This window comes from Tachysurus vachellii, chromosome 4 (assembly GCF_030014155.1).
Source record: "Tachysurus vachellii isolate PV-2020 chromosome 4, HZAU_Pvac_v1, whole genome shotgun sequence".
NCBI classification, from domain to species: Eukaryota; Metazoa; Chordata; class Actinopteri; order Siluriformes; family Bagridae; genus Tachysurus; species Tachysurus vachellii.
The window spans coordinates 2,950,862-2,978,672 of NC_083463.1; the positions used below are offsets into that span (position 1 = coordinate 2,950,862).

General features: G+C 39.8%; 1 protein-coding gene and 1 pseudogene across 4 annotated transcripts; one reads left to right on the forward strand and one right to left on the reverse strand.

Annotated features, from left to right (window-relative positions):
- The first annotated feature begins 2,807 nt into the window (after positions 1-2,807).
- On the forward strand, positions 2,808-2,926 carry LOC132845092 (5S ribosomal RNA; annotated as a pseudogene).
- Positions 2,927-3,154: 228 nt separating this feature from the next.
- On the reverse strand, positions 3,155-26,004 carry LOC132844198 (NACHT, LRR and PYD domains-containing protein 12-like). Of its 4 annotated transcripts, XM_060867406.1 has the most exons (11): positions 25,935-26,003; positions 25,660-25,781; positions 24,104-24,220; positions 23,622-23,670; positions 23,215-23,419; positions 21,215-22,991; positions 18,610-18,783; positions 17,422-17,598; positions 15,935-16,108; positions 4,243-4,416; positions 3,155-4,086 (listed from the first exon to the last, which is right to left on the reverse strand). In XM_060867406.1, exons 2-11 carry the CDS (start codon positions 25,710-25,712, stop codon positions 4,050-4,052), a joined length of 2,937 nt encoding a protein of 978 aa, XP_060723389.1. In that variant the 5' UTR covers positions 25,713-25,781; positions 25,935-26,003; the 3' UTR covers positions 3,155-4,049. The 4 variants fall into 4 exon arrangements, with proteins under 4 accessions (XP_060723389.1, XP_060723390.1, XP_060723392.1 ...); XM_060867407.1 differs by lacking the exon at positions 25,660-25,781 and having other exon boundaries at positions 25,935-26,004; XM_060867409.1 differs by lacking the exons at positions 25,660-25,781; positions 25,935-26,003 and adding an exon at positions 24,295-24,369.
- Positions 26,005-27,811: the final 1,807 nt, after the last annotated feature.

Genomic DNA, 27,811 nt, shown 5'->3' on the forward strand with positions numbered 1-27,811 from the left:
GTACCATGTCCTTTAAAGACAGTCGCATATTTGTTCACAATACTTGTACTACCTTCGCTTTGTGACAGCCTTTTGATTTGATTGTCAATTTTTATGTTGTCACTGTTGATCTGGTAGATCCTCTTGACTAGTCCAAGATCTTCGGGTGCTTTGTCTCCAAGGATCGACTCATGTCCACTTGGCACTATTGTAAACATCAAGTGGTGTTGTCTGCCTTTTGCAGTCAATTTGAGCCTACAACTATCCATAGTTTTTATTGGCTGATTGTTGTATGCTTTTAATGACATTGCCTTGTCTGCAACTCTTTTTGGTTTCTCTTCAAGAGCTTTCAGATCATTCTCATTGATCAAGTTGGCTTTGGCTCCGGTGTCAATTTTGAAGGTTACTAGTGTCCCATTGACTGACAGTGCAGTCCATTTATCATCTTTTACTGCACGTACAGCATACTCTTTTTGTCTTTTTGTTTGAACTTGAACTGTGATTTTCCTTTCATTTTCACTACATTCACGGACTCGCTTTCTTGGTCATATGGCGCCGCTTTAAAAGTAACAGCATGTTGCTTTGCCAGTTCATTAGCTTGACATATTTTTATTGCACATGCCAGTGTGAGATCCGCTTCCCTCAACAGCTTTTCTCTTAGCTTCTTTTCATTCATCCCATATACAATCTGATCCCTTATCATTGAGTTTTTGAGATCACCAAAGTTGCAGGACTGAGCTTTTATTTTGAGATCGGTGAGATAATTATCAAACGACTCACCAGGCTGTTGGAGACGAGAACGAAATACATATCTCTCGTAAGTTTAATTTTTCTTCGAAAGACAGTGTTCATCAAACTTCTTTAGGACCTCGTCAAACTTGTCTTTATCGTCGGGTTCATTATATACAAAGGTGTTGAATACTTCAATAGCCTCCGCTCCTGCAATGGTTAGCAAAAGGGCTATTTTTCTTTCATCCGCCCGACGATCAACCCCAACCGCGGCAATGTAGAGCTGAAATTGTTGCTTGAAGGTTCGCCAGTTCGCGTCCACATTCCCCGTCATTTTCAGCGGCGTTGGTGGTTTTACTGCGTCCATCTTGCATCAGTTCTTTTCTTGACCCCAGTCCTGGTACCATGTAATGTTCAGCCTTCTGTTATACTAGAAGTCACACATGAACATTTGTGCAGGAAGCTATGTTTTATTTTTATAGACTTCCACAGCATGTTATATTCAACAACTTCCGTCTGCTTGTTCGTCTATCCACAACATAAGCACCACACATAAGGAAAGGCTATACTGCCCTCTTGTGGTTACATGATAGAATGCCTATCATTACACTTCCTGGTTAGGCCCCACCCACTCCGAGTACCGATACAGATACGGATAATTCATATGGTTAACAGATACAGATACAGATAATGCTGTACTCGCTCATCCCTATTGTCTATAATTTTCTTTCTAATCTCCTGAGACAACTCTTTCCTTCGCTTCCGCTGGTCCATGTTGAGTGTGGTACACACCATGTCACCAGACAACACAGTGACTACCTGGAACCCTATATATAGGCCCACTGACTGATTACAGATTGTAGACACCTGTGGTGCTAATTAGTGGACACACCTTGAATTAACATGTCCCTTTGGTCACATTATTTTCAGTCTTTTCTAGGGTACCATCATTTTTGTCTAGGCCTGTTCCATGAGTTCATTCATTCATTCATCTTCTACCGCTTATCCGAACTATCTCGGGTCACGGGGTGCCTGTGCCTATCTCAGGTGTCATCGGGCATCAAGGCAGGATACACCCTGGACGGAGTGCCAAATCATCGCAGGGCGTGCGCGCGCACACACACACACTCATTCACTCACACAATCACACACTAGGGACAATTTTCCAGAGATGCCAATCAACCTACCATGCATGTCTTTGGACCGGGGGAGGAAACCGGAGTACCCGGAGGAAACCCCCGAGGCACGGGGAGAACATGCAAACTCCACACACACAAGGCGGAGGCGGGAATCGAACCCCTGTAGGTGTGAGGCGAACGTGCTAACCACTAAGCCACCGTGCCCCCGTTCCATGAGTTTATTTTTTTAAATAATTCCGTTGAAGCATGGTTGAAAAGCAATGTCTGACTTTCATTGGTTAACATTCATAGAATTTTTATTTATTATTACTTTTGTCAGATTAAAGTTTTTTCTGTGACCATTGTGAGTTTTTCTTTCATTGACCGAAGGGTACCAACAATTTTGTCCACGTGTGTAAATGAGATTTCACAGAGTAATCAGTTCAGGATTCAAGGACTTGGTATATTTAACAGGACCAGGAATGACAGACACACAGAAAGGTTCCAACAAAAGAGTTTTGGTATATTGTTAAACACTGCTATGAGGATTGAGCCAAGCCTTTAATCTTTATTGTACTGGTTATCAGGAATATGGAATGGTATCATCAGTGTATAAAGATTTCTTTATTATAAAAATGATACAACCCACACTACAGAAAACACTTCATGCAGAAGAATAGTAACTATTTTATAAGACTTTTAACACTGTAAGCATTGCTGGACATTTTAACAGGTTATTTTGGGATGTTTATTTGTTTTAGACTTTTTGTCATTGTGATACACACTGGATCTCAATCTTGACAACACACACTATTTACTGTATTTTATACAAAAGTCCTATGAGATCAATTACTGTAGGCTGGTGATCCGGAGACGCTTCTCTGTGTTGACGGTTGGGAGGCGAGGCAGGTGCGCCGACCATGACAATTACGGACTGTTATTATTTAATAGAAAATTACATGTCTAACTGATTAACTGTTTTGTTGCAGCCAAACCAACCTGTGAACGCTTGATCTCGTCTGATCTCGGAAGCTAAGCAGAGTCGGGCCTGGTTAGTACTTGGATGTGCGACTGCCTGGGAATACCAGGTGCTGTAAGATTTTGACAAAGACATTCATTTACTTTACTGTTTGAATTCTGTAACAACATCATTTTATTATTCAGTGGCAGCAGTCAGGAGAGTGAAGCTAAACTCGATATGGCAGATGGATGATTATTAAATCAGATACAGAGAGAAAAGATCTAAAGGATCTAATGAGTGAAAACAACCTGATAGACGTGTGGAGAGAGAGAAATGTAGGAAGAAAAGAAGAGATATAGTGAAAAACTTGCAGGACAAGGATTGACTTTATTTTATGTACAAGAAATGTAGAAAACTTTACAGACAAAATCAGATATAAGGAAACAAGTTTGAGTATCATGAGTTTTTATTTTTTAAGACTGGAATAATGTAGAAAGGGGACAAAGTGTATGGATTCTAAATACAGAAAGTTTAAAGAAAAACGACTATGATTTTAAGATTAGAGAAATTATAGAAAAAGAAAAAAGGAAATGAAATGAATGAGGAAGATAATGTTACATTTTTAGAAAGAAAGAAAAGAGAAATAACAAGTAAAAGTACATTTTAAAAAATTAGAGAATGAATTAGCCAAAGAGAACAAAAATATAAAAAAGGGAAGAGAAAGAACTCGAAGGGGGCAAAATGAAGAAATAAAGCAAAATATATGGTGGAAAGAGGAAAAAAAAGAAGTTAAATTATATAAAAACAAGATACAACCAAGATAAAAAATGTCATTAGGAAATTAAGAAAAAAGTTCAACTACACAAAAAAGAAGATTCCTTTAATGTTTAAAGGAATTTTAATAACGATTTTAAAAGGGTTTGAAAAGAAGACACTTTTAAAGGAAAATAAATAAATCAAGATCACAACTGTGAGTCAATCATCTGTGGAGAAACACATTTGAGATACAATTAAAGAGGTGAAAATAATCTATAAACATCTGTAACACATGGATGTGTATTTGTGTAATCAGTGTGATGATGTGATGATATCTCCGTGTTGTGTGTAGATGCTGAAGGATCAGTCACAGTTATTGTTATGGATCTTCTACATCTGAATATGAATGATTCAGCTCCCAAACTGCTGGAAATTTGGGACGTGTTCTAACGCTTTACCACCATAACTGATTTATCCTGGAAAAAATGTCTGAGGAGAGACTCCTGTCATACACCAGACCTGGTGAGTTTCTTATCCTTAATGCTGAAAAACACAACAGGACAGAATTACAGACAAATTTAAACACATTGCTTATGAACAACAGAAGCATAAATACACACATTAGATGTGACATTTTACAGCACACAGTGAATATTACTCGATATCATACAGTAAAGAGACAGTAAGTCAGTAACTCACTGTAGTGTCTCCAGTTTACAGTGTGGATCCTTCAGTAGATCAGAGAGCAGCTTCACTCCTGAATCCTGCATTTTATTGACACTCAGGTCCAGTTCTCTCAGACTGGAGGAGTTTGAGCTGAGAACTGAGGACAAAACTCTACAGCTTTCCTCTGTCAGATTACAGAGACACAGACTGGAAGAGAAATAATGAAGTGTTTGATTTATTTGTCTGATAGTGAATTGAGGTGTTTCCATCAGTCAGAAATAAAGTGTCTACCTGAACACACGGTTCTAATATCAGGATAAAAATATAAAATGAACATCTGTGTATAAACTCAGACTGCTCTTGGACAGATCCATGTGTCTCAGCTCATATGAGACGATGTATTTAACTTTCTGAAAGAAGATAATAACAGAGAGGTCACTCTGAACAAACACGTCTCTTTATTTCTAGCAGAGAGATTTTCATACAGTGTGTTCAGCAGCTCTGGGGAAAGTTCTGCTGGAGAACATTTACACATTTACACACTGTCTTTTACTGCTTCATTACAGTGTGTTCAGTGTGTTGATCTGTGCAAACTTTTACTTTGTAACACAAAAATTAATTTCTCTGGTGTTATCTGTCCTCATGGACAGATAACACCAGAGAAATTAATTTATTGACCTCGCTGTAAACAGGAGTAGTATTGTGTGTGTGTGTGTGTGTGTGTGTGTGTAGGAGTATTTACTCTTTTTTGGGAAACACCTGAGCTGACAGAAGATTTAGAGCACACTGTTAGAGCTATTTAGAGACCAGTGTAATGTTTCTGGAGGATAAAAGCTGGTTTATTAATTACTTCTTTTTGTCACGACATCTTTATTTAAATGCTGTTCAACACTTTGACTAGAGCAGTGTTACTCATTGCGCGGCTCGTGAGCCTCCTGCGGCTCGCCAAGCTTTAATATGCGGCTCGCATGGCAGTAAATAATACGATGATATGATCATGTGGTTAAAACTTATTTTTATTTAAGTAACATTAAAAACAATCAGGGAAGCATAGAAAAACGAATGTGCTCTATTACAAATAATAATATATATTTGTAGCGTCTGGTACAAGTCATTTAGATTTCATATCCTAGGCACCCTAAACTTCGGCATCTACTCTTCAATCAACCAATGAGCAACCCAGTTTTACGATTTTATTGAGGGCCACATTCCACAGTGTCACACACACCTGGCTCCAGGAGGTCTGGGATCCTACACAAAGACCAGATAAGACCACGCTGTTTCTCTGATTGAACTCATAGGGACCTCAACCAGACACACACACACACACGCGCACACACACACACACACACGCACACACACACAACACAATGGGACATTCCTTTTACTAATAAAACAAGTAGATAAGATACTCTAAGATTCTTATTCTTATAACCCTGTTGTAATGTGTTTCTTCTGTTAAGGCTTGCCTGACTTAAAATTATTTGCTCCTTACTTTCCTGAAAAGGGTGTATTTTATTTAGGTATCAGAACACAACACTGGATTAACATCAGTTACACTTTGATTACCGATCCTGGCATGTTAATGTATACCTGTTCTAAGGCTGTATGTCCTTTTAAGGTCTGATGTCAGGATGTATACAAAATTATGTTTTTCACTTCCCTAATGTAAATGCATTTTGTTTTGTGTTTCATTTTTGTTTCTTTCTCCTTATTTTTTCTCGCAGTTTTTCTAGCGGTTTCTCACGCTAACCACTAAGCCACCGTGCCCCCTATAACACGTTATAATTACTTATAAATATTTACCTTGCTTTGCGAGCCAAAATCGCTACATATTTATATACATTATTTGACTCGTCACTGACTCACTGTTTACTGTACACACGGACTAAAAAATGGATCGATTTCTTATAAAACAATCCCGCGCACAAAATAAACAGCAACAAAGCAATGTGACAGTGACAAAAGAGGTAACTGATGGGGAGCATGTGTTACACACAAGGTCCACAAGTGTGTTGATATTTAGACAAATGGTTCGTTTATTTCAAAACTTCGTGAGCACAACGTGGATCAGTATATTACTGCACTTCCGCATCTCGCATTCTCGCGCTCTTCCTCTAATAACACCTGTCTGTCGAGCTCCGGTTTTTTAAAGACACAGACACAAATATGTTCAACTAAGGGAACATGAAAAAAAACCCAAAACATTACAAAACCCAGAAGAAACAAATGTCATCAGCAGGAACAATACAATCAGTTAACAATCATAAGCATAAAAAAATAAACAAAACATTAATTGAATCTTGGGGGGGGGCTTATTCCCTTACACTCTCCCCTCCAAAAATGATGTCGTCCCCGTCATCCCGTTTAATCCCAACATCTGAGACGTGTAGGTTGAGCCGCAAGTTATGCAATAGTTATGCAAGGATACAATGTTGGCTTAGCCAAAATCACATATACAAATATCTCCTATGTTCTTGTAATGTGTCTGTAGCTCACATCATTGTGCACCATGAAATCAGCTACAGCAATATCCTTCTGCAGGTCTTTTATACCATCAACTCAAACAACCCTACTAGATTAATAACCGGTATGTGGCACGTTTTAACGCAATTCAGTCTCTTATGGCACTTCTTCCAGATCTTACTCTTGTACACGACTTTCTATTGCCATACTCTCACCGGTATGTCATCATCATGTCTGATTAAACAGGGTCAACGGAAAATTCAACAATTTTCACTCCTAACACATCAATTGTATCTGTAACTTGTATCTTAAAATGCTATACATCAAATAACATAAAAAAAAATAAGTAGAGTGAATGTTTTCTTTCCCTCCACATGTATCCCTTCCTGAAAATGTGTATGCATGTATAGGTACGTATGTATGTGTTCGTCAGTATGGATGAATGTGTGTGCCTGTCTGTAAGTGTATGCGTGTAATGCTTGTGATTTAGACTATTCTAGTGTAGGTTGTCCTAGTGTGTGGTACGTAAATGTCTGCTTTTGCTTTCTTTTTCTCAAAGGATATAACCTCTGTGGCAATGCAGGTTCTAGCCTCTGGACCCCATCTTCATCTAGCTCGCGGGTGTCTTCATTTGACTCAGTCCTTAGCAGCTCTGGTTCCCTCTCAGATCTCACCACTTCCTCTGTCTCTGAGGACTGTTCTTCTTCAGACACACTTATTCCTTCCTCTTCTCCCTCTTCCATTCCTTTCTCATGATGCTCGGCTGGTTCTGTTGATGAGCTGTCCATTTCTGCAGGTTCATTTGTACTGTAGTTCCTGGGTAGAACTCTTTAGCATCAGGACGAAGCTGTTTGTGGAACTGACCAGTACTAAAAGTACCCTGAAATCCAATCCAGTCACTCTCATCCTCTGAGCTACTGTCTCTCGCCTGCTGCTTGGTGTTATTTTTGCTGTTTTTTAATTTAACTGCCCTTTTCTGAATGACTTTGGCATCTTCTACTGGCAGGAATTCACAAGGAAGAAGCATGTTACGGTGAAGGACCCTGACTCGCCCTTGTCCTGTTTCAGGGTGCACCTCTTAGACAGGGTACTCTGATCTCTTTTTCTGGACCACATGGACATGTTCCTCCCAATACGATCTAAGTTTTCCTGGGCCCCCTCTTTCTGTCATATTCCTAATGAGAACTCTGCAACCAGGCTGTAACTCTGCTCCATAGATCTTATTGTCATATCTGCTCTTGGCCTTTACAGCCTCCACCTTTGATGCTTCCGAAGCCAGCTGATAGGCCTGATCCATTCGTTTCCTCCAATTTTTCACATATTCATGATGCGATGTTGATTGTTCCCCGGGAGTCAGGTTGAACATTATATCAATTGGAAGCCTTGGGTGATGTCCAAACATCAGGTAGTAAGGTGCAAATCCTGTGGCTTCATTGCGTGTGCAGTTGTATGCATGAACAACTTGGGAAAGGGAGTTCTTCCAATCAGCTTTTTCCCTGTCAGTCAAATTCCGTAACATCGATAGGAGTGTTTGATTGAATCGCTCGACCTGCCCATTCCCCTGTGGATGGTAGGGTGTCGTTCGGGCACCTTTAATACCACTGTGCTGCTGAAGTTGTGCAAACAATTGGTTTTCAAACTCCTTCCCCTGATCATGATGCAGCCTTGTAGGGAACCCAAATTTTAACACAAAATCCCCAAAGATCTTTTGGGCTGCTGTCTTGGCTGATTTATTGCGGCATGCATAGGCTTGGGCAAAGCGTGTAAAATGGTCCATGACAACCAAAATATACTCGTATCCACCTCTGCATCTCTCCAGGTGGAGGAAGTCAACTGAAACCAGCTCAAAAGTGTGTGTTGTTTCAATGGAGGTGAGTGGTGCTCAGTTTGGCTTGTTGGGGCGTTTCGTCTTCAAACAACGACACACTCTTAAGACATGATGTTCAAAATCCTTTTGCAGGTGTGGCCAGTAAAATCTGTCTCTTATCAGGTTAAGCGTCCTCTCTACACCGAGATAACCCATGTTCTCATGCAACTCTTTAAAAACCAAACCGTGAAATTTCTTGGGCAGTACAAGCTGTGAACGGGTTGCAGTTTTCCTGTACAAAACTCTATGCTCATCCAGGACCAACTTTTTCCTTTCTCTCATCAGTACTGACCGACCATCATGACCACTCCATTCTCCATCTTTCGGCCATTTGCCTTTCTCTATGCAACCCAGCACTTTTCTGATCACTGGATCCTCTTCTTGGGCTTCTCTCAGTGTCGTCCAGCTGAACGCTAATGGGCCATTCCTTTCCTCACACAGCGCTGTCTCAATAGTTACTGGACACATCCACGAGTGTGTTCTTTTGACTGGATACTGAGGGCCTTGGTTACACAGCTTATGACATCTGGACTCACTTCTTCTGAACACCTCTGCATATATTCCTCCATTTCCAGCGGCATACGATACAAACCATCTGCATCTAAGTTGGCTTTTCCTGGACGATACTTAATAACAAAATTAAAATCGGCCAGCTCGGCGACCCAGCGATGTGTGGTAGCATTTAGTTTGGCTGTCGTGAGCACGTAGGTTAATGGATTGTTGTCGGTGTATACAACAAATGAAGGGGTATAGTATAGGTAGTCCCTGAAGCGTTCACATATTGCCCACTTCATGGCCAAGAATTCGAGCTTCCCAGAATGAAGATGGTAATTTTTCTCTGGGGCTGTTAATGTCCTTGATCCATAAGCAATGACCCATAACTTGCCCTCGTGTCTTTCATACAAAACCGCCCCCAGGCCTTCGTGGGATGCATCACAGTGAAGACTGAATTCATTCATTTTCTACCGCTTATCCGAACTACCTCGGGTCACGGGGAGCCTGTGCCTATCTCAGGCGTCATCGGGCATCAAGGCAGGATACACCCTGGACAGAGTGCCAACCCATCACAGGGCACACACACACTCATTCACTCACGCAATCACACACTAGGGACAATTTTCCAGAGATGCCAATCAACCTACCATGCATGTCTTTGGACCGGGGGAGGAAACCGGAGTACCCGGAGGAAACCCCGAGGCACGGGGAGAACATGCAAACTCCACACACACAAGGTGGAGGCGGGAATCGAACCCCGACCCTGGAGGTGTGAGGCGAACGTGCTAACCACTAAGCCACCGTGCCCCGTGAAGACTGAATGGTTCTTCAAAATTGGGATAACCCAGAATAGGTGGTTGTGAAAGAAGACCGATCAACTGGGACAGAACCTTCTGATGCTCTGGCGTCCAAATAATAGGATGGTTTGAGGGGAGCTGTCCCTGGCTGTTCCCTTTCCGAACGGCTCTCACTTTACTTTTAGGTTTTGTCTGGCATGGACCCTTTTCCTGGCTCAGAAGGTCATAGAGTGGAGTAGCTATCCTAGAGAAGTTTGGGATATATGAGCGGAAATATGATACAAATCCTAACAATTTCTTAACATTTCCTACTGTTTTTGGTGTCCTCTCTCTTAAGGCCTGTACCGGTGCTATGTCAGCAGGGTCCATGGTATATCCATCTTTGGACAACAGTCTTCCCAGGAACCTCATTTGACTCTTAAAGACCTCACATTTCCTTGCTGTCAGCTTGATCCCATGCTGTTGATAGCGACGCAAGATTTTCCGTAGGTCATTGAGATGGTCGTCAAAGGTTTTGCTGTGCACAAGGTTGTCATCCAAGTATGGTTGACATATTTCATCTCTCAGCCCTACTAAACACTCCTCTATGCAACGTTGGAATTCTGTGGGTGCCGAAGACAGACCAAATGGAATTTGGATCCATTCATATAGGCCCCAGGGTGTAATGAATGCAGTCACTGGACGGCTGCTCTCCTCCATAAACCCTTGCTGGTAGGCTTTTCCTTGGTCTAAGATGGAGAACCATGCGCTTCCACTGAGACTATCAAGCATGTCCTGGATGCAAGGAATTGGATGATGGTCTGGTATGCTTTTCTGATTCAATTCGCGATAGTCACAACACAGTCGTAGACTTCCATCTTTCTTCCTCACACAGACAATGGGCGAAGAATATTCAGATCTTGATTTTGTGATCCAGCCGCAGTTTAAGAGGACTTCCAAATACTCTTTGACTTCCTTATTTAGTGGTTTTGGCACAGACATGTATGTTCGCTTGAATGGTGTTGTGTCTTTAAGTCTGATTTTCAACTCCAGCGATGGAATACAACCTACATCTTGATGATCTTTGGAGAAAGCAGCACATTCCTCCCTCAGCAGTTTCCTCACCTCTTCCTGCCGTTGAGGTGACAAGTGGTTAACTGGAACAAGTGGGTCCCATAGATCTCCCTTACACTGGGTCATCGATCCTGAGTTCAACTCTTTGGTTGTTATGGTGTTTTCTACTGCTGGTGATTTCATGCTGTGTTCCACTGAGTCTTCTATCTCCACAGGTTTTGCAGCAGCAGGGTAGATCGCTTTTACACTCTGTACATGGCCTAACACGGTGCGTGGTTGAAGTGTAATGTCATGGCATGTATCATTACATACAGTACTGGGATGAGGGCCTTTGACCAGGTGCCTCTCTGGAGCCTGACTACATTCTCAGTGAGCCCACTCAGGACTCTCAACTGGAACAAACAACATCTCCTGGTTACATGTCAGAGGAAAAGTCCACACAGAACACTTTACCATTTTTGTCTCATCAGGTGTTATTTTTGTTCTTTGTTTGCTTCCTCTAACTGTTCCCTCACAAGTGCTGGAGTCTCCCTGTTTGACCACTCGTATGAGCCCCTCGGCCCTTTTACAATCCACTGACAAGGCTGCAGTCAATGTATTTATGGTAGCTTGAGATGGTTGTTCTTTCTCTTGCTGAAAAGATGTTCAATAACATTATACCCAATGATTGGCTCTTCTGCCACACCAGGTGTCTTTGATACCAACAGTGGCACAAGTAGCTGTATTAGAGGTGTCTTAAAGCCTTAGATGTATTAGAGGTGTCCAGCTGGAACTTTACCTCAATCCATCCGCTAAAGGGGATGTCTGTCTTATTCACAGCCCTGCCCATCAATGTTCCAGGTCCGAGGATTTCCTCTGTGCCTCTTACTTTTACATGAGGTAGATGCTCTTTATGCCACTGTTCATTTATCAGACAGACCTGTGAACCAGTATCCCACAATGCTTGAGTAGGAACCCCATCCAACAAACACTTGACAGTACATTTCTTTCCCACCAAGTTCAGCAGCTGAGCTTTACACTTAGGAGAGAGGTGGGCTGTGTAGATGGATCCTTCTAGCCTGCTTGCACTTGCAAATTGCTGCTTTGCATCTACTTGCTGTTCTAGATGTTTTATGCTTTTGTTGAGCAGCTCAGCAACAATGTTGCATGGTTCATCCCTTCTCTGTGTTTGAGTGTGAAGCTCCATTTGATCAACTGCAATTACTTGGTCCACATTAACTGTATGTCTTTGTGCCCTACAACCCTTTGACAAGTGTCCCTGCTGACCAAATTTAAAACAATGATTACACTGCTCACTGTTCCCACTGTCTTGACATATAGTTTACAGTACATATCTTTCTAGAGGATGGACAACCATAACGAAAGGATGGTTGTGATTCATGGATGCTCTTTTTGATTTCTGCTATCTCCTCTTTTAACTGTTTGACAAGTTCGAACAACTCAGCTTCTCGTTTGGAGGAGGGGCTCTGACTCTTCTGTTCTTTGCCTCTAGCCGCTGCCCCGTCCCAGAGTTTATGTCCATTATCTGTTGCTTCTACTTGTCTATCCAATCTTTGTAGTGCTTGTACATCAGCCTGGAGCTCATTTACTTTTGTCACTTTTGCACATGCATTTTTCTTTTGTTTCTGTTGTCTTTCTGTTTCAATACCTGCAGCATCATTCATCCTCTCGATGAGCTCTTCATCTGTAATACTTTGCTTTTCCAAGTCAACTTTCAACTGAAATTTTATGTGGTCACTTATGAGACCCGTACTGACAGACCGTAAGAACTTCTTTTGAATCAGCTCAACACTATACTGCTCCTCGGCCTCACCATCTTTGGATTCAATCAGAAGTCTCTCTTTCAGTTCTATGGCCCTGAACAAGAAGTTTGAGGAGATTCCCAGTTATCTTGTGTGATGTTTATCAGTTTGTGGTACAAATCAGTGGGCCTATCCTCTTTGAAATGGCCTTTTAGGATAATCTTTAATTGGGGAAGTGTCAAATTGCTTTTAATTTCAAGCATATCTCGAAGGCTTAGGCCAGGAGTGATAGATCTTAAAACAGAATCCACAATTTCTGTCTCAGCATGTCCTTTTTGAACTCCACTGTCTATCTGATGCATCAAATTTGTGTATGACATGGTCACTTCTGGCACTGATGGTCACTTCTGGCACTCTTGATGGCTGAGGCTCGGCATCAATAAATTTATCGCTCAGGCAGACCGGCTCTCTTTTTTCTTTACTTGATCACTAAGCGTCGTAATTTCACTCTCCAATGATTTTGTGGAACTCTGAAACATCAACTGGAGGTCTGCATATTGTTTTTTTAATTTTGCCAGCTCATCTTCGTCCTCGCTTAAACTTTTTCTGCCTCCCGAGCATTTTCATTTTTCATCCGTTTTATTAATCCCAAAACATCTCCAATAAACTGACGTACTGCCTCCTTATCTTCCTTCTCAATAACTACATCAAGCTCTTCATTGATTAGAGATTAGAGATAAGGCAACCTTATCCACAGGAACTTTTGCAAATTCAGCCAATTCTTTAAGCTGATCCCACGTCAGGTGCGGTAACTCCGCGCCAAGCTCCTCGTGCAGCTGCCGAAGATCCATCTCCGTTTTCCGCGTTGATCTTTTTCACTCACGCGCACACTATTGAAGCCGCACTCTCGCTATTTTCATGTAGGAAATCTCCTGGCTGGCTCGCCAATTTTGTTACACACAAGGTCCACAAGTGTGTTGATATTTAGACAAATGGTTCGTTTATTTCAAAACTTTGTGAGCACAACGTGGATCAGTATATTACTGCACTTCCGCATCTCGCATTCTCGCGCTCTTCCTCTAATAACACCTGTCTGTCGAGCTCCGGTTTTTTTAAAGACACAGACACAAATATGGGAACATGAAAAAAAAACCAAAACATTACAAAACCCAGAAGAAACAAATGTCATCAGCAGGAACAATACAATCAGTTAACAATCATAAGCATAAAAAAAATAAACAAAACATTAATTGAATCTTGGGTGGGGGGGTGGGGGGGTGGGGGGTGGGGGCTTATTCCCTTACACATGCATCATCCGCAACTCGAGTACTTATTGTATTGCAATATTGTACATTGTATTTAAGCAGATAATCTATTTAAGACTGAATAACTTGGCATACTTTGCGGTGAAAGTGGCTCTCCTATTGACTTTGTCCTATCAGTGTGGCTCACGTGAAAAAATAGTGAAGACCACTGGACTAGAGTATTAGTATGTTATTAAATGTGTGTGAAATGTACACCGATCTACACACTGTGGAAATAAATGTACTCTGTTTTGATGTGAGAAGTGATGTAGATCTTTCAGTATTTTCACAGAGACAATAAAACTGTTGGTGGTGTTTTTTAATAACCTTCACACACAGAGACACATCACATAATACCCTCAATACACAGATCAAATAAATGCGTTTTTCTATATGGTGTGAATTAGCTTTGTTTCTGATGTTGATATTTATCACTATTGACCCTGTTTTTGCTCTCTGGATTATTGCTTCTTCAGATTTGTGGATGTGATTTGTTCTCCTCATGGACTGTTTGTTACGGTTATTTCAGACTCTGCCTGTTTTTTGACCCTGCTTTTGCTTACTGTTTTTGGATTGTTTATCTTTTCTTCATTAAAACTTCTTCACATGGATTTTGCAGACTTGTCATTACAGTGTTCATGATAACCTGGGCACAGTGTAGATCTCTTTTTTCTCTCCTTCCAACCGTTTTCTTTCCCTTCACCACATTCACTCCTAATTCACCTTTCCTGTAAACTGTTTCCAGATTTTGGTCTTCAGCTGCTGTTACATTAATAAGTCACAATAACTCCCATTTATCTTTTATAGAGTTTTAGTGTCACTAAATACAAATGTTCTGTGCTGTGCAGCATTTGCTCAGGGTTTTAAATGATCTGTAACTAAGTTCCAGTTCTGATCACTTTCCATTCTTGTTCTTCTTGACCTGAGTGCAGATTTTGATTCTGTAGACCAGGATATTCTTCTACACAGACTTGAACACTGGGTAGGTCTCTCAGGATCAGTACTAAATTGGTTAACATCATACTTGTGTGCTAGACAGTTTTAGGGTCATTTGTGAAGTCATTCATCAAAACAATATGATATTTCATTTGGAGATCCATAAAGATCTATTTTAGAAGCCTTGCTTTTCTCCCTCTACATGTCTCTTGTTCGACTCATTCAAAGTCATACACATGAAATCGGTTTTTATAGTTATGTAGCTGACACACAAGTTTATATATCAGTGTCACTGTGTAATCAAGAGCTAATTAACAAACTGATTACATGCTTGAATGAAATATCTGACTGGATGTCACAGAACTTTATACAGTTAAACCAGGATAAAATGGAGATATTAATTGTAGGAGATAAAGAAAAAAAGAATACTTATTGAAAAATGAGCTCGGATACAGGTTAGAAATCTGGGTGTAATAGTCGACTCTGACCTCAGCTTTGTTCCTCACATCAATAATATCTCTAAAGTCACATTTTATCATTTGAGGAACACTGAAAAAGTTTGTCCATTTTAATGTAAAGAAGATGCAGAAAAACTTTTTCTACATACATTAATTCCAAGTAGATTAGATTAATGTAACACTCTCTTTATGTATTTCACAAAAAAAAAACCTTTATCCATTACAGTTAGTAACCAAATCACTCCTATTGTACAGGAACTGTACTGTTACCTGTGACATCCACAATATTTTTAATATTATCTCAAATATTTATTTATCATCAACAAATGCTGACTTCATTAAGGTGAATTTTAATAAGAAGAAGCTTCAGTCAAACTGCTTTTTAGTGTCACTGCTCCCAGGATGTGGATCTCACTCTCTGTGTTTATCCATCAGTCACCTTCACTAAATACATTTACAAAGCAGCTTAAACACAGTGTGTGTGTGTGTGTGTGTGTGTGTGTGTGTGTGTGTGTGTGTGTGTGTGTGTGTGTGTGTGTGTGTGTGTGTGTGTGGTGTGTGTGTGTGTGTGTGTGTGTGTGGTGTGTGTGTGTGTGTGTGTGTGTACCTCAGTTTCTCCAGTGTACAGTGTGGATTCTTCAGTCCATCAGAGAGCAGCTTCACTCCTGAATCCTGCAGTTTATTGTTACTCAGGTCCAGTTCTCTCAGACTGGAGGAGTTTGAACTGAGAACTGAGGACAGAACTCTACAGCTTTCCTCTGTCAGATTACACTGTAACAGACTGGAAGAGAAATGATGAAGTGTTTGATTTATTTGTCTGATAGTGAATTGAGGTGTTTCCATCAGTGAGAAATAAAGTGTCTACCTGAACACACGGTTCTAATATCAGGATAAAAATATAAAATGAACATCTGTGCACAGATGTGGCAAGTAAGAATGCGCATCATGGAGAAAAGGATCCTGTAATTTCTCACCACATCACAAGAGAGTATGTAAACCTGACATTAAGATGTTTTTTAGCGTCATCATTAAGGCACCATCTCCCATACTGGACCTGTGTTGGTTGTGTTGGTTTGAGGCTCAGAGCTGGTCAAGTAGGATTAGATAGTCTTATCCCTTTGAAAACCACTAGCCACAGTATCAAGCCCTGTTTACAGAATAGGAGCTTAGAATGTGAGAGGTTACAACACAAAGCAATAATTATCCTCTAAATAAATTCACATAGCATCGTTTTTAAATTTCATAATAATCAGAGAGATTTAGAAAGATTACTTTTGAGTTTGGGAGTTAGATACAGGGTGAGACTGCTGAAAACTGCAGTGAACTTGCAAACATTTGATGTTGTCTTGCCCTCAAGTGCTTACCCAGGACACGCTTCACCTACAGTATGGGGGCAGTTTCTGTTTGATGTGTTTGATGAGTCCATCTCTGCTCATCTCATTCACAATGGAGTGAAGTGGAAGATAAACTCTGTGTGGCTTTAGGCATGGTTTAAGTCTCACCATGTATCTAACTGTTGTAGTGGAAATTTTAAATATCATGTACAAATAAACCCACACACACGTGTACACACACACACGCACACGCACAAATACACGTACACACACACACACACACTTGTTTTTGCCTCTTCACTGTGTAGACTTTGCACTGTATGGAAGAAGCCTTTTGCTTTTACTACCAACTCTGAGTCTGAGTGTGTTTTATACCTCTACTGACACCACACTCTCAAACTCGAAAGTGACCTATCTAAATCTCCCTAATTGTTATGAAATTATTTAAAAATGATGCTATGTGAATTTATTTAGAGGATAATTAATGCTTCATGTTGTAACCTCTCACATTCTAAGCTCCTATTAAGTCTGTTATAAGACTTTAGAATGCAACAATCTTACTTTTATTAAACTCAATAAGCCTTTTAAATAAAGCCTGTTAAAAATGCCTTGCTGATGTTTACTAACTTATAGCTTGATAATATATATATATATATATATATTATAATAATATATATATATATATATATATATATATATATATATATATATATATATACTTATTATGTGTGTGTGTGTGCATGTGTGTGTGTGTGTGTACCTCAGTTTCTCCAGTGTACAGTGTGGATTCTTCAGTCCATCAGAGAGCAGCTTCACTCCTGAATCCTGCAGCAGTTTATTGTAACTCAGGTTCAGTTCTCTCAGACTGGAGGAGTTTGAGCTGAGAACTGAGGACAGAACTCTACAACTTTCCTCTGTCAGATTACAGAGACACAGACTGGAAGAGAAATGATGAAATATCAGAACACTGATCTCAAACACACACAAACAGCCATAATCCAGCTAAAGTTGAAGATGTAACAGAAATGTCATTGTGTTTGTGTCACACACACAAATCAGAGGACAGGACACCACATCAGCAGTCACCTTGCAAACATTTGATGTTGTCTTGCCCTCAAGTGTTTTCCCCATTACACGCTTCACCTACAGTATGGGGGCAGTTTCTGTTTGATGTGTTTGATGAGTCCATCTCTGCTCATCTCATTCACAATGGAGTGAAGTGGAAGATAAACTCTGTGTGGCTTTAGGCATGGTTTAAGTCTCACCATGTATCTAACTGTTGTAGTGGAAATTTTAAATATCATCAGTGTTTATATATAATGTTATGTGCTTTTACAGTATTCTGTGTGAAAGACTAGGGAGAAAGAACAAGAGGCTTTTATTCCAACTGTTATGGGAACTTTAGGGGAGTTTGTGTGCAGGTGTTCAATAAGAACTGAAAATGGAATGTGGCCTTGCTGAGGTGATAACTTAAAGGGAGACATCTTCAGTAACCAGGGAGGGTGCATGAAGACACACACACATATAAAGCCTATTAAAATAATAAAATAAAATTAAATAAAGCCTGTTAGAAATGCCTTGCTGATGTTTACTAACTTATAGCTTGATTATATATATATATATATATATATATATATATATATATATATATATATATATATATATATATATATATATATATAATCAATGATTTTATATATATATATATATATATATATATATATATATATATATATATATATATATATATATATATATATATATATATATATAATCCAGCTATAAGTTAGTAAACATCATATATATATAATAATATATAACATATATAAACACACATATATATATATATATATATATATATATATCTATATATATATTGTGTGTGTGTGTGGTGTGTGTTCGTGTGTGTTCGTGTGTGTGTTCGTGTGTGTTCGTGTGTGTGTGACACCTCAGTATCTCCAGTGTACAGTGTGGATCCTTCAGTCCATCAGAGAGCAGCTTCACTCCTGAATCCTGCAGTTTATTGTAACTCAGGTCCAGTTTTCTCAGACTGGAGGAGTTTGAGCTGAGAACTGAGGACAGAACTCTACAGCTTTCCTCTGTCAGATTACTGAGACACAGACTGGAAGAGAAATGATGAAATATCAGAACACTGATCTCAAACACACAAACACAGCCATAATCCAGCTAAAGTTGAAGATGTAACAGAAATGTCATTGTGTTTGTGTCACACACACAAATCAGAGGACAGGACACCACATCAGCACATTTACAGGAGCAGGGACGTCTTTCTGCACTCCACAATCTCTCAGCTACAATTTATTATAAGACCATTAGGTCATGTACATAACACACACATGTGAGAGCGAGCAGCCTACAAACACTACACTCTGATCTGTGTTCAGGTTTCTACAACCAACACTGCAGATAAAGTGCATTTTATTGCAGAAAATAAAGAATTATAGAGCTGTACACTACCAGTTAATAACATGACAATACTAGTCGTACTTTACACTCAGTTATATGTTGGATTTCACAGAGATGGTAAAACAGTTGGTGTGTTTTGGTCTCTGCTCGTACAGGTACAAATCTGTCACCTCCAGACCTCTGATTTTACACACACACTGGTTCAGGTGTTTGGTGTGGACCTGAGTACAGGTGGAATGTTCACATACATCCAAAGAAAGAGAAAGATTATTTTTTTTTAAATTATAAACGATTCTTTATCATGATTTGTATTTTCTATAAAATATAGATGTGTAAAAATCTATCATCTATCATAAACAATGTAAATAAAGGATATTAGAAAGAACATTGTACTGTTTACTACAGATGTCACTGTTACTATTTCAACACAACTTAGTGAACCCTTCTTTCTCCACAGAGTAAATGGGATCATGTCTTTCATGCCTCAACAACTGAGAAGTGAATGTGGGGTTTTCTTCTTAAATCTGAGCTCCTTCCCTGTTTACAGAGTGATGTCACATCAGCACGACTGTACACAGCATCAGAAATAAACGAAGCCAAACTTCTTACCTTTAAATGAGTGACACTGTATACACAAGTATTAGCTTTAGATGGATCAACATACAGACATATTCGTTTGTTCAATCTAAAACACTGACTACACACATAGCAGGGAAATCTAACCCACCTTGTAGGTAAAAATCTAACACAACACTACTGTGTGTTACACTAAAGGATTTGTGTAGGTGCGCTTCAGGTGGCTATAAGTGACATGGTAGAATGAGGTGTACCAATGTGTAATATTTTAACAGTACATAATGATGAACAGGGAACAAAACCAGCCTGTTACAACGTTGTACAACAAAAATATAGATTCACTACAGCTGCTTATAAATACAAACACAGTTTACAGCTTCAAATCTCCAAAATCCACAGAGAGTTTCGAAAGAATGAAACCTGATGTCTCTTCAACAGTAAGATGAAGTTTGTGTTCACCGTCTGTTTTTAACACATCCACCATCTTCTGATGCAGTGAACCAGACAAAAAGTGTCTATAATTCAACCACAACAGATTAACAAAAATAACGAAGTACAAGAATGTGATCGGTCATTAACAGTTTGGTGTCTTTGTCGAGCTCCAAGAAGAACAAAACAGGACTTTTTAATAACAGCGGTCACGACGCTACACTCACCTGTGACAGATTATTCATCCTCTTTCTTTTTACCTGCTTGTACACTTGATAAGCAAAGAAAAAAAGAACCCCATCAAAATAAACATCTTCATATAAAAAGTCACATTTAAAATCCATCCTCTACAAACAGTTGAACATTTTCCCACTTCGTCTGTCCAATGTGTCGAGGTCCAAAATGATGATTGATGTTTTATTTACCACGAGCTCAGTCCTTGGTAAAGTTTAGCAGTAGTGCAGACTGAAGGAGACTTTTGTTTTTCCTTCGTATTGGGTTAAATTTTTAAAAAGCATTTATGTTTTATTTTTATTAGAAAGAACAATTGATGAAAAAAGCCATGACAGAGTGAATCTCCCCACAACACTGTGTCACACACAACAAAAGATGAGGAACTTGAACATAAAGAGATACTCGAAGGACATTAAAGTGTTTTAATATTTACTTTTTATATTTTCTATCCATATTGATCCCATTTTGTCAGTCTTATGTTTTTCTCATCTGTGAGAGTTTTGTTAAATGTCACAAAATAAACAGAAAAGAAAAAGTCTTTTACTGGTGTTTAGTTCAGAAATGTCTTTAGTTCTTAAATGCATGCAGTTATTTTGTATAGATATTTTTACAGAAATTTTAGAGAACACTAAATGTTTCATGATTCATATATAAAAGCTATAAAATGTCTCATATGATGTTATAAGATTTTGTCCATGTGGCCCAGCCCTCAGTTCAGATATAACATGTTAGTGTAAAAAGTGAAACAATCTTCTGTAAAAGTACCAGAGGTTTGTTTAAAGATGATTAGAGGAACTATTAACAAACATTAATCCAAACAGTGCAGTTCAGTGTTACATTAAAATAACAAACCATGCAGTAATACATTTATAAATAAAAATACTCACTCAGCTTTTCTGGAGGCTTTGACCACTGGCAGCAGCCTCAGAAGACCTTCATCTGATGGATCATATTTACTCAACTTAAACACATCCAGCTCCTGTTCTGAGTTCAGTAACACAAACACCAGAGCTGACCACTGAGCAGGAGAGAGTCTGGTTCTAATGAGATGACTGTTACCTCCTCTGTTCAGGTAAGTTTGTACTTCCTGCACTAGAGAATCATCATTCAGTTCATTCAGACAGTGGAACAGATTGATGGATTTCTCTGGAGATGGATTCTCCCTGATCTTCTCCTTGATGTACTCCACTGTTTCGTGTTTGCTGTGAAATCTGCTTCCTGTTTGTGGCATTAAGTCTTGTAAGAGAGTTTGATTGGACTCCAGTGAGAGACCCAGAAGGAAGCGGAGGAACAGGTCCAGGTGTCCATTCTCACTCTGTAAGGCCTTGTCCACTGAACTCCTGAGGAGATCAGACATGCTTGGATTTCTGAAGAAATTAAAAAGTCCAGTGCTTTGCCCCACAAGCACATTTGTATTTCTTAAAATGAAGCCGATCAATACATATAAAGCAGCCAGAAACTCCTGAACACTCAGATGTACAAAGCTGAACACCTTCCCCAGGTGAAGCCCAAACTCCTCTCTGAAGATCTGGGTACACACTCCTGAGTACACTGACACTTCTCTTACATCAATGTCACACTCTCTCAGGTCTTCCTCATAGAAGATCAGGTTTCCTTTCTCCAGCTGGTGGAAAGCCAGTTTTCCCAGTGCCATGATATTCTCTCTGGTCTGCTGAGGATCAGAGTCACATTTCTGATGGTACTTTTGGTCCTTGTGTTTGATCTGAAAGACCAGGAAGTGTGTGTACATTTGAGTCAGAGTCTTGGGGATCTCTCCACTCTTTGCTACACCCAACATTCTCTCTAGAACAGTGGCTGAGATCCAGCAGAAGACTGGGATGTGGCACATGATGTTGAGGCTTCTTGAAGACTTCAGGTGAGTAATGATTTTATTGGCCAGGCTCTGATCACTGATCCTCTTCCTGAAGTACTCCTCTTTCTGAGGATCACTGAAGCCTCGTACCTCTGTTACCTGGTCTACACACTCAGGAGGGATCTGATTGGCTGCTCCTGGTCTTGTGGTTATCCAGAGGAGAGCAGAGGGAAGCAGATTCCCCTTGATGAGGTTCGTCAGCAGCACATCCACTGAGGCTGACTCTGTCACATCACACAATCTCTCATTCTTCTGGAAATTTAGAGGAAGCCGACACTCATCCAGACCATCAAAGATCAACACCACTTTGTAGGAGTCACAGTGTATTGATTCTAGTTTTCTTATTTCTGGGAAAAAGTCATGAAGAAGATTCATCAGACTGAGATTTTGCTGCTTCATCAGATTCAGCTCTCTAAATGGAAATGGAAACATGAAGAAGACGTCCTGATTTACTTTTCCTTCAGCCCAGTCCAGAATGAACTTCTGCACAGAAACTGTTTTTCCAATTCCAGCAACTCCTTTAGTCAGCACAGTTCTGATGGACTTGTCTTTAAAGATCTCATTACATTTGATGGGTTTCTCCTGTGTTGCTGGTCTCCTGGACGCTGCCTCAATCTGTCTCACCTCATGTTCATTACTGATGTCTCCACTCCAACCCTCTGTGATGTAGAGCTCAGTGTAGATCTCATTCAGAAGTGCTGAGCTTCCATGCTGTGAGATTCCTTCATTAATTCTTTTAAACTTCTCTCTCAGCCTGGACTTCAACTTTGGCTGATACACAGAGGCGAGTTCTAATAAACAAAGTAATATCTAGTTTAGTAATAAATAGTTATAATGCAAAATCGTTCAAACACTGTTATTAATTCCTGACTGATGTACTAAATATTATTGAAGCTGGACCATGAACAGATACAACATGATATTAAATTTAAAACTAAAAGTGTTCATATCTAAAACTATTCCCTCTCTCTAAAGTGAACCTGATGGAATAAAGTCATGACTCAGAGCTCTTACTGTTGTCCAGTGTGTTAGCGAGATCTGTGTGGTTCATGTTCTTCAGGACATGCAGTGTGATCTTCAGCGCTCCCTCTGTGACACTGTGCAGATCCTCCTCATCCTCCACCTCCCTTTCAGTGCATGCTGGGTAATCTGGACTCAGGAGCTTCCTAAACCTCTTCAGCTCATTCTTTATCAGAGTGATGACTTTGTGTTCCAGCTCCTGGTTAGAAACACACAGGAACAGATCTAAATATTATCATGTTACACAGTGAGAGAGGCTTTTATTTTATCAAAAGAAGAAAAGTCTCTTTTTATTATCACATTTAAAACTCATACAACTGATTACCCTTAATGCTGCTGCACATCAAGACATTACAAGGGATCACAACACACACATTACACACTTTAAAAACAACACACACCTTGAAAATAGAGTCCAGCTGATTTCTGCTGATGTTTGATTTTTTTGGTCTGTGAACAAACAAAACACATCATGTAATATGGACTATATGTATTCATAGCTGCACAAATCACGCACTAATAAATACAGAGACACATATTTAACACTATCCTCTTAACACAATACACTGATTTTAGGATTTCCTAACTGACACCAACATGTTTAGAAGCAAATGTTTGAATAAATGAATAAAATCTTTATATTGCCATTAATGTCCCAGGTTTAAATGTTCTTCTGTAGCACCACAGACCCTCCAGCTCAGGGACTGCAGACTGAACTGAACTCTTAAAGCACTTTTCCTCACTGCCAGTCCGAGAGCTGCAGCACTGCACAGTTTAGTGTTTTACTGCTTCAACACCTGATAAAGCTCATGAAGGGCTTCATAATGAGACGAGTGAGTTTGATCAGGTGGAAAACTGCTGTAAAACACTTCACTATACTGACCTCACATCAGTAGAACTGTCTCTGTCTCTGAAGTGTATTGGATGTTCCATTGACTCGTCACTCTTCATGGACACACAGCTGGGATCTGGTGAGTCTGATCTCTTTCCCTCCATCATTCTAGAATTACAACAGAAATATCAGCAATAATTAATACTCTGGGGGCACGGTGGCTTAGTGGTTAGCACATTCACCTCACACCTCCAGGGTCGGGGTTCGATTCCTGCCTCCACCATGTGTGTGTGGAGTTTGCATGTTCTCCCCGTGCCTCGGGGTTTCCTCCGGGTACTCCGGTTTCCTCCCCCGGTCCAAAGACATGCATGGTAGGTTGATTGGCATCTCTGGAAAATTGTCCGTAGTGTGTGATTGCGTGAGTGAATGAGAGTGTGTGTGTGTGTGTGTGCGCCCTTCCTATGGGTTGCCACTCCGTCCAGGGTGTATCCTGCCTTGATGCCCGATGATGCCTGAGATAGGCACAGTCTCCCCGTGACCCGAGGTAGTTTGGATAAGCGGTAGAAGATGAATTAATGAATTAATTAATACTCTGCTGTCTCAGCACTGTTAAACAATGTGTTCATCATTAAACACCGGGGCGGTTCTAGGATTTCATCTTTAGGGGGCTTAGCCCTCAGTGAGAATTTAAAACAAGAAGAGTTTTATATTATATATTATATGACTACATAGTAAGCCAAAAGTTATGGTATTATTTAAAATGGCAAAAGTGGACACCAAAATTTTATGCATGATGTAATGATGCCAGTCTTGAATCAAATCAGTTCATGTATGTTTGCTTTCTCTACGAACAGTGTGTCCAATGAATGCAGTCATTAATACAAAAATATTCACAAGACATTTTGTGGTTTTCCGCCGATTAACGTTATAGATAAATGCCTCCAGCTCTGACTGTGCGTGCCTGTGCTTCTCCATTCAAATAAAGCAGACAGCTGATGACGCACTTTTGAAAGACTACAACGCACGCACATAAAAGCAAAGTAAAAACATTCTCTCTTGGATCAAACTGATAAATAAATTTCTTTCCCATCGACGACATGTCCTGCATTTTAACGTAATTTTTATTTTTGAAAGTAAAAATTATACTTAAAGTTTTAGGGCGGCTGAGATCACAGACATGGGGGCTGGAGCCACCCTAAAAAAGGTCTAGAACCGCCCCTGTTAAACACCAATAATTCCATCTTTTTAATTCAGATCCAGTCTGTACACTTATTCAAACAAGAGACAGGCTTCATAAGTCAGGAATTACACTGATATCAGGAGTCCCAATCACAGCTAACTGACTCAGCTGGGTCTTAAAGCCTGTAGAGTTCAGTGACTCAAAGCTATGCTGCTCTTATGCTCCACATTACACAGACCTTTTTACTCTTCTCTCAGTGAATGATTTGTCTAAACTGTTCTTAGATCAGATCAGTGGTATATTCACTGCTATTAAACACCTTAAAGCAAAGTTGAGTTCCTGTGTTAACTAGTGAGTGTTTAGAGATACAGATGTGTTCCCATGAGACAGTGTGTATTTATTGCTGGTGAATGTAAAAGTAAGTCACCTCTCGTCTTTCTTTAAGTCCTGTTTTCCAGACACACTCATGTTGGAGGTCATGTCTCCTTCTCCAGATTACAGCAGGACACACGTTTACTTCACTCCAACATCGGTGTGTGAAATTAAACCCTGAATCAGCACAGAGTTCACTTACAGGAAATAGTCACACTATCAAGTTATAAAACAACCTGTGTACATTAAAACTTCAGTACAAACCCACAAAACTCTTCTGCATCTAGTGTCACTTCAGTGTGTTTATATATTAGAGCTTTAGATACTCACTGTGTTTTTACTCCTGAAATCTTTTAGTTTTCACTCGTCACAAAATGGAGCTGCTGACTTTCATTACAGTTTATACTGCAGAGGGGGGAAGGGCAGAGACGCGTGCACACACACACACACACACACACACACACACACACACACACACAAGTCAAGTCAAGTCAAGTCAAGTCAAGAAGCTTTTATTGTCATTTCAACCATATATAGCTGTTGCAGTACACAGTGAAATGAGACAATGTTTCTCCAGGATCATAGTGCTACATAAAACAAAGACAGGGCTAAAGACTTGTAAGTAGTCTTAGCCACATAAAGTGCAACTGTGCAACCTGGTGCAAACAATGCAGGACAAGACAAACAAGACAGACAAGACAGTGCAGGACAAAAGACAGTGCAGGACAAAAGACAGTGCAGGACAAAAGACAGTGCAGACACAAAGTTACAAGACAATACAAAAAGTACAAAAAATGCAATACACAAAAGACAATGAACAGTAAACAGTAACAGAAACAGCACCGACCAGCCAGTGTATATACTGTATGTGAATACAGAATGTTCAAACAATATTTCGTGCAGTAACATTAGAATGAACACAGTTTCTTAACAACAGGTCCTTGGGATAATATATAGAATTGTGCAAAAAACAGCAAATGACTGAAATATTGTTTAGTATGTGTGAAATGGCTGAGATATTGTACAATATGTGCAAAAACGGCTGAAGTGTTGGGACAGATTGTGCAAAAACAGCAAAAAAAAACCACACACACATGGGCGTCAGAAGCAAATAAAAAGTGGTTGGGTCCCGTCCCATTGTGTATGTTTATAATAACCCAGGTTAGGATTGTGTATGTTTATAATAACCCAGGTTAGGATTGTGTATGTTTATAATAACCCAGGTTATGATTGTGTATGTTTATTATAACCCAGGTTAGGTTAGGATTGTGTATGTTTATAATAACCCAGGTTAGGATTGTGTATGTTTACAGTATAATAACCCAGGTTAGGATTGTGTATGTTTACAGTATAATAACCCAGGTTAGGATTGTGTATGTTTATAATAACCCAGGTTAGGTTAGGATTGTGTATGTTTATAATAACCCAGGTTAGGATTGTGTATGTTTATAATAACCCAGGTTAGGTTAGGATTGTGTATGTTTATAATAACCCAGGTTATGATTGTGTATGTTAATAATAACCCAGGTTAGGTTATGATTGTGTATGTTTATAATAACCCAGGTTAGGTTAGGATTGCGTGTTTATAATAACCCAGGTTAGGATTGTGTATGTTTATAATAACCCAGGTTAGGATTGTGTATGTTTATAATAACCCAGGTTAGGTTAGGATTGTGTATGTTTATAATAACCCAGGTTAGGATTGTGTATGTTTATAATAACCCAGGTTAGGTTAGGATTGTGTATGTTTATAATAACCCAGGTTAGGATTGTGTTGTCTGTGTCGTGACCACGGCTGAGAGCGCGCACGAGCCGGTTGCTATGCGGCATGTTGCATGGTGTTGTCAGGAGCACTGGGCGCATGCGCAGTGGGTGCTGAGTGTGTAGGGACGCTCTTGGAACAAGTGTTCCTCTTAGAGCTAGAGGCTGGATGGAGAAACAGCAGCGCAGGGAGAAGTCGGTTCAGCACACACGGTTCAGGTGGTTTCGGTTCTCTCCTCAGTCTGCTTGGTTTATATTCAATTAGCATATCTGTAATGTATTTCAGTCCTAAGCCATGAAGTGATTTATAAATGAGTAACAATACTTTAAAATCTATTCTAAATGTAACTGGAAGCCAGTGTAAGGACCTGAGGACTGGAGTGATGTGCTCAGATTTTTTGGTTCTGGTCAGAATTCTGGCAGCAGCGTTCTGTATGAGCTGCAGC

Coding starts and splice junctions, on each gene's coding strand:
- LOC132844198 (XM_060867406.1), bottom strand. CDS start 25,712: ATGACCTCCAACATGAGTGTGTCTGGAAAACAGGACTTAAAGAAAGAC. Junction 24,221..25,659: donor GACTTAAAGAAAGACGAGAG/GTGACTTACTTT, acceptor TTGTAATTCTAG/AATGATGGAGGGAAAGAGAT. Junction 4,087..4,242: donor TGTAAACTGGAGACACTACA/GTGAGTTACTGA, acceptor TGTGTTTTTCAG/CATTAAGGATAAGAAACTCA.